The 6877-nt window shown below is 35.6% G+C and overlaps 1 protein-coding gene across 1 annotated transcript; it reads right to left on the minus strand.

Moving 5' to 3' along the window:
- Nucleotides 1-878: 878 nt before the first annotated feature.
- On the minus strand, nucleotides 879-6335 carry LOC127865826 (zinc finger protein 1 homolog). The gene is made up of 3 exons (XM_052405852.1): nucleotides 6088-6335; nucleotides 3320-3413; nucleotides 879-2592 (listed from the first exon to the last, which is right to left on the minus strand). Exons 1-3 carry the CDS (start codon nucleotides 6209-6211, stop codon nucleotides 2358-2360), a joined length of 453 nt encoding a protein of 150 aa, XP_052261812.1. The 5' UTR covers nucleotides 6212-6335; the 3' UTR covers nucleotides 879-2357.
- Nucleotides 6336-6877: the final 542 nt, after the last annotated feature.

The raw sequence follows: 6877 nt of genomic DNA on the forward strand, positions 1-6877 counted from the left end.
TCGAATTTTATTACAACCAATCAATATAACATACAGCGCCACAAAACGCCGTATTCAGAAAAACATTTAAACATTCAAACTATATTCATACACTACAGACAAATACACACGTCAAAGCTATTCTCATTTGTCAGATGATGTGTTAATACTAACAAGTACAAAAGGCAATATACTAATGGAATATGTTCCTCATGTCTTACATTCCCAACGTAATCATGTCCTCCTAGATAGAGCAATGACCCATTGAACGAAACTGGGAGGCGGGTTACATTCTCGATCAAATCTAAACAAACAACATTTAGGGTTTTCCCAGCGTCACAGCGTTTGAAGTGCCACCTGGCAGTTTCGTGTCTGTTTTTTTGTCCCGAACCTCTCGATAAATTTGAAAGAGGACGGGAAACAAGTTGCCTTTACCTTTATCAATGACAATCAGCGAGGTATGCCGATTAAGAAAATTTAGCTAACTCAATCGGACTGGCTGTCTTTTACATAGGTCGCCATTGTGAATAATTTTTTCATGGTATGATAACTTAGACGAGATGCTAAGCTGAAGCAGCATCGTCAAAAACACGTCAAACAAAGCTAGTCATCATTTGTCAGATGATTTGTTAATACAAACAAGTACTAAAGACAAACTACTTAAGGAATATGTGCCTCATGTCTTACATTCCCACCGTATCCACGTCATCCTAGATAAAGTACTATGAACGTATTCTATACACTTATACAAATCCAAGCATGATAAAGTTCCTTGTTCGTCAACGAACTGCAGCATACAAGGAAATCGTGCAGAACGATGATGAAACATCTTTTGACGTCAAATTATTCCGACTGGTTATTTTTTTTTTCTTGCATTACCTCGGACTGGTCTCTTGCGATTGCGTATTCTTAAATATTTAGTTGAGTCATAAGTGAACACGTTATCAAACTGCTCATTGGGTGTTATTCAGTGTCTGAGTGTTATTGGAAACAAGAGGGCCTAAAAGGCCCAAAGTCGCTCACCTGAGATAACAAGATATGATTGGGACAAATCTTCTGACCAAGTTTCATGAAGACACGAAAATAAATGTGGCCTCTAGAGTGTTTACAAGGTTTTACTATACCATATAAGGAATAATGCCCCGCCCCCTGGCAGCCATGTTTTTCAACCAACCGGCATCTTTTTTGAACTCATCCAAGATATTATCGGGATGAATCTTCTGACCAAGTTTCATGAAGATAGGACAGTAAATGTGGCCTCTAGAGGGTTAACACAATTTTACTATAGCCATATCAGGAAAAATACCCCGCCCCTTGGAAGCCATGTTTTTCAAGCAAACATAATTATTTTTGAATTTTTCCAAGATATCATCGAGACCAATCTTCTGACCAAGTTTCATGAAGATTGGACAATAAATGCGGCCTCTAGAGTGTTAACCAGGTTTTACTATAGCCATATATAGCCATATAAGGAAAAATTCCCCGCCCCTGGTGGCCATGTTTTTTAAGCAACCAAAACCATTTTCGAACTCATCCAAGATATCATTGGGACCAATCTTCTGACTAAGTTTCATGATGATCGGAAAATAAATGTGACCTCTAGAGTGTTAACAAGGCTTTACTATAGCCATATAAGGAAAAATGCCCCGCCCCCGTGGTGGCCATGATTTACAACCAACCGTCATCATTTTTGAACTCGTCCAAGATATTATTGGGATGAATCTTTTGACCACGCTTCATGAAGATCAGACAATAAATGTGGCCTCTAGAGTGTTAACAAGATTTTACTATAGCCATATATAGCCATATAAGGAAAAATGCCCCGCCTCTTGGCAGCCATGTTTTTCAAGCAAACATAATCATTTTCGAACTCGTCCAAGATATTATTGATGAATCTTCTGGCCAAGTTTCATGAAGATTGGACAATAAATGTGGCCTCTAAAGAGTTAACAAGGCAAATGTTGACGCCGCACAACGCACGACGGACGACGGACAAAAGGCGATCACAAAAGCTCACCATGAGCAAGTTGTGCTCATGGTGAGCTGAAAACATATAATACCCAGTTGTTGAAACGTTTACCAACCATGGTCAAAGTTCGGAAAGACATTTCTCTTTTTTTCTCGTTCATAAAAATCCTTATAAAAGCTGAAATCCGTAGAACAATATAACAAGTTAAACAAGAACAAAATAATACTTTGTGCTGATAATGAACATTACTATATTAATCAAGTATTAAATCAAATATATGTGTGTTTAACATCATCAATGTTTATTATTAACAAATGGTTGATGTTTAGAACAGCTGGGCTAAGCTGGTGTACTATTGTTCTTCAGCGTAAAAAACATCAGACTGATCAATGGGTATTATAGATAATATTCAGAGTTTGATGTGGGTTATCATGTGGCCTTTCATGTGACCTTTCTGTGAGAACCTCTTCCCACACACCTTGCACTCAAAGGGTCGCTCTCCCGTGTGAGTTCTCGTGTGCATCTGGAGGGCAAACCTGCTCGGGAAGTTCTTTGAGCATAAGTTGCATTCCAAGCCGCCTTCTGAAAATAAGCAAATGTCAAGAATTAACGTTGATAAAGAAATATGTTTTACTTCGTTAAAACTTAAAATGAGAATGCAGAGTTATGCATGAAAAATGATGGCATGAAAGGATACACATAAACTATTTGATAAATTATCCTTTATTAGTGAACGAATGAAACGAAAAAAGCAGTGGTTCTGAGTGAAAATGATATGATTCTTGTATATGCTTAAACAAAGCTCTAGAACTGTCCGCGGCATATCAACTGTAAGCACTTTGAACACATACAAATTCATGGTTCAAAGTACATTTGTGTAGATATTATAAAACATTTACAAACATTACACAAAATATAACAAATCTTTATCTATTGCAAATATGGAATGTCATTTCTCACTTCAAATTATCTCCATCAAAACCTTACTCATTTATTCGTGTTTTAATAATTCTAACGTCGTCTTAATATCTTGAAACTGTCGTTGCCTATTTGTTCTCCACAACTAAAGGAAAACACTTATCAATCAAATAAATATAATATATTGTCTTTTCATGTCAACATTGTTTTAGATTAAGCTTTTATCATTCGTTTTGAAAGCACACTTTAAATATTCATACGAATATAAGAAGTTCACAGCTTCTAATTTTTAGGATATTATAAAAGCCAACGGGAACGTCCAGGCTATAATTATGTTCACGTACAAAATACTCAAATTTACAGTGAGTTACATTTCCCCTTTCTCATAATGTGTAACCATGTGTTTTTTTCATGTTGCTGCGCTCGGTAAATCGTTTGTGACACACTTCACACGCATATGGTTTCTCCCCCGTGTGAATTCTCACATGGGCGTCGAAATGTGACTTATAGTTGAACCACTTCAGACAGTATGGGCACAAATACTTCACTGAAACAAAGAGACATAATCATTAGATATTAACCCATTGAGATTGCATCTTCTTGTCTGAAAACAGCAAAACAACGAAAACTAGAGAAGTGTTTGTCAGGAAATTTTATCTCTTTAAAAAATACTACTTCCCTTGTGAAAATTATTTATACCTGCCAAATTATATAAAATAGAAATTATCTCCCTTTAAAGCTTGTAACTTCCCTTGGATTTTGTTTTTTGACCTTTGACCTTGAAAGATGACATTGACCTTTCACCACTCAAAATGTGCAGCTTCATGAGATACACATGCATGCCAAATATCAAGTTGCTATCTTCAATATTGCAAAAGTTATGGCCAATGTTGAAGTTTTCGGACGGATGCAAAGACTGACAGACAGACCGACAGAGAGACAGACAGACAGACAAACGGACAGACAGACAGACAGACAGACAAACAGACAGACAGACAGACGGACTGACAGTTCAACTGCTATATGCCACCCTACCGGGGTAATAAAAACAATAAGGTGTATTAAAAACACTTTAAACAAGTTGATTAACACATTAAAAAAAAACACTTTTCTCATGCTATCATGCAACAAAGCATTCTTACAAATAAAATGTTAAAATAACAAGTAACACATTTTCTTGTATACCTAATGATAAAATATGACATTTCTGCAGTGAAATAACAACAGTAAAAATAGACAAATTGTTATTTTCACCGGTGAAAATAACACATTTTCGGAACTTCTTTTTCTATTTTCAGACTATCATATCAAGATTTTATTAACGAGTGAATTACAATAAGTATTTCACCGAATCCAACACATTTTCTTTTTATCTTTTGCATTTTTTTCAACCTTTATTTACATTGTAAGGGAGTTTAACTGGAGCATTTCGTTGGAACAGTGACGTCATTTCGTCGTAAAATGACGTCATTTTGGGCATTGAAATGTATTGAGGCACGCCACGGGAGAAAGGGTAATTTTTCAGCGAAAGGGAAACAGCTGTTAATAATTTTCTTGAAAGAAGGGGCATAAAAGAAACAGAAAATTTGTTCATTTCTGAGTAAGATCGTTTGTTATTTCACTCGTGATCATAGAAAAATATTATGTCCACTCATAACAAACGATCTTACACTGACATGAACAAATATCCTCTATTTCCTTTCATACAGAACTATAAAATTCTTAATTCATCAAAACACCGAGAACACAGAGTGTTGGCAAATTTGTTAACAATTCAAATGAGTTCTCAAATTCTATGAGATCTCTACATACCCATTCCTGTGTTAATTAAATGGAAATTCAGTTGTCCTTAGCTATTTCGAATATCATTAATTTGAATTAATCGCTTGTTCATTTTTTTGTCTGGTTGCGATATATACATTACATGTTTATAAGTGGGTTTATAATATAATATTTTAATAATACACACGATATAATTTACGACCTCTATAAATCAATAAAAGGTACGTGTCCTACTATCAAAGGCAATCATGTCACTAATGGTATATCTACGAGACATTGGTTTAACGATATTTGTTAGTGGACTCTAAAAAGCCAATGCTGCCTTAAAATAAGTAACACTTTCGATAACCATAGTAAACTGTCTCAATAACAGAAGTATTTGTACATGTCTACAAAGTCACTGTGGACTACGATCGGATTGACCCTAATTCAGAATCCAAAATACGTCGTCAAGCTAGGATTAGTTATACCTTAAACTGATAACACAATTATGCAGTTGCCAGCTTCAACACTTAAAGCATTTGTTGCCAAGATCACTTGAAGGAAAACATAAAAAACTACACCAGAACACAAAGAATGTTGTGTAACTATTTAAACTTTTAAATAAGTAATTTTATTTGTTTAATTATCCATAGATACAACACTTTGAGCAATTGTCTCCGGAAAGGAATACAAAGCACCTAACCAAAACACAAACCATGTCGAAAGAAATTAATATTTTAAAGTTAAACTATATGTGTTTTGCTGATAAAATTCTGTTGTTTTCTTAATACAAGTGATTTGTACAATCAACCAATACTTAACCACGTTGATCACATGCTTCCCTGATCACTAGAAGGAATGCATAGAACATATCAAGTAGCAACCACTATTAACACCTTACCCTTTACCCTCTCAGAATCAAAGTAAAAAAGGTTACATGCAACCAGCATAAAACCAGAACAGCCTGCGAGTAACTCGCAGCCTTCTCTTGTTTAATGCTAATTGCTGCTCATAAGTACATTAGAGTCGGAAATGAAGCTTTTACAACTCGAGTCGATTGATAAATGTCTTAAATTTAATTTAATTTTCTAATAGACTCCATGCGCGTTAAAATGGATATCTAAGTGATAAAATGTTAAAATTAGCCATACAACAATCGCTATCTTCACCACGTTGAGTCTGTCTATCTTTGACCATTTGAGGGAGTCCACATCTCCCTGTACACTGTCACCATGGTTATTGGAAGGATTCAATTATCTCCTTGTGCACTGTCACCATGGTTATTGGAAAACGTTCATTGTTTCCCTGTGCACTTTCACCATGGTTATTAGATGGAGCCCACTATCTTTCTGTGCATTGTCGCCATAGTTGTTGGAAGAAGTCCACTATCGCCCATGCACTGTCATCATGGTTATTGGATGAAGTCCACCATCTTTCTGTTCACTGTCACCATGGTTATTGGAAGGAGTCCACTATCGCCCTGTGCACGGTGACCATGTGTGATCTCATACTGCCCTTTTGCGTGAAGCTCCTGAAGCAGACGGGGCACTGGAACGGTTTCTCCCCGGTGTGCGTGCGCATGTGGTCCTCAAGATGGCCGCGACGGTTGAACGACCGCCCGCAGATCAGACACGCGTTCCTTGCTGAAATTAACGAGACAATTTTGTAATAATATAATCAGTGGAAATTTGTGCTACACTTAGTTAGTCCTTTAAACAAGTTATATTCAGTGAACATTTTTGTTACACTTAGTAAGTAATTTAGTCAAGCATATTCTTTATAAATGTAAAAAGAAAAAAAGCGTTCTGAAAAATAAACAAATTGTGCTTGTGTTTTGATAAGTGCCAAAAAATGCATGCATGTTTTGTCAGTAACTTATAATAAGTGTTATTTCTAAAAACTAAAATCATGTAAAGATTAAAGGCCTAAGTATGTAAGGAAGTTCTCTTTTAGAAAACAAGAGTGTGAAAGTAAATATAAAACAACACACATGAGTGTTTGGGTTGTTCCATTGTACAATAACAAATTCAATAATCTACCATAGTGCTAACAGAGTTATACAAGTCGAAAGCAGATTCTTCTTTCTAAACATGTTTAACTATTCACATGTTAAATAAATAAAAAGAAACTATGGTCATTGCAGCAAAGGTTGCATAAAGGCTAAGTAAATAACTCAAAAAGCACTCCTAAAAGCAATACCTTTTGTTTTGTGTGTGTATCTAAGCCAATTACAAAGCATACATGTTT

The sequence above is a fragment of the Dreissena polymorpha genome, chromosome 1 (genome assembly GCF_020536995.1).
Source record: "Dreissena polymorpha isolate Duluth1 chromosome 1, UMN_Dpol_1.0, whole genome shotgun sequence".
NCBI lineage: Eukaryota > Metazoa > Mollusca > Bivalvia > Myida > Dreissenidae > Dreissena > Dreissena polymorpha.

What these genes read in the sequence shown, in the direction of transcription:
- LOC127865826 (XM_052405852.1), bottom strand. Translation starts at nt 6,211, where the DNA reads ATGCGCACGCACACCGGGGAGAAACCGTTCCAGTGCCCCGTCTGCTTC. An exon ending in GATAGTGGACTCCTTCCAAT is followed by an intron (nt 3,414 to 6,087) that starts AACCATGGTGAC and finishes TCTTTGTTTCAG; the next exon opens with TGAAGTATTTGTGCCCATAC. An exon ending in ACGGGGGAGAAACCATATGC is followed by an intron (nt 2,593 to 3,319) that starts GTGTGAAGTGTG and finishes TCTCATTTTAAG; the next exon opens with TTTTAACGAAGTAAAACATA.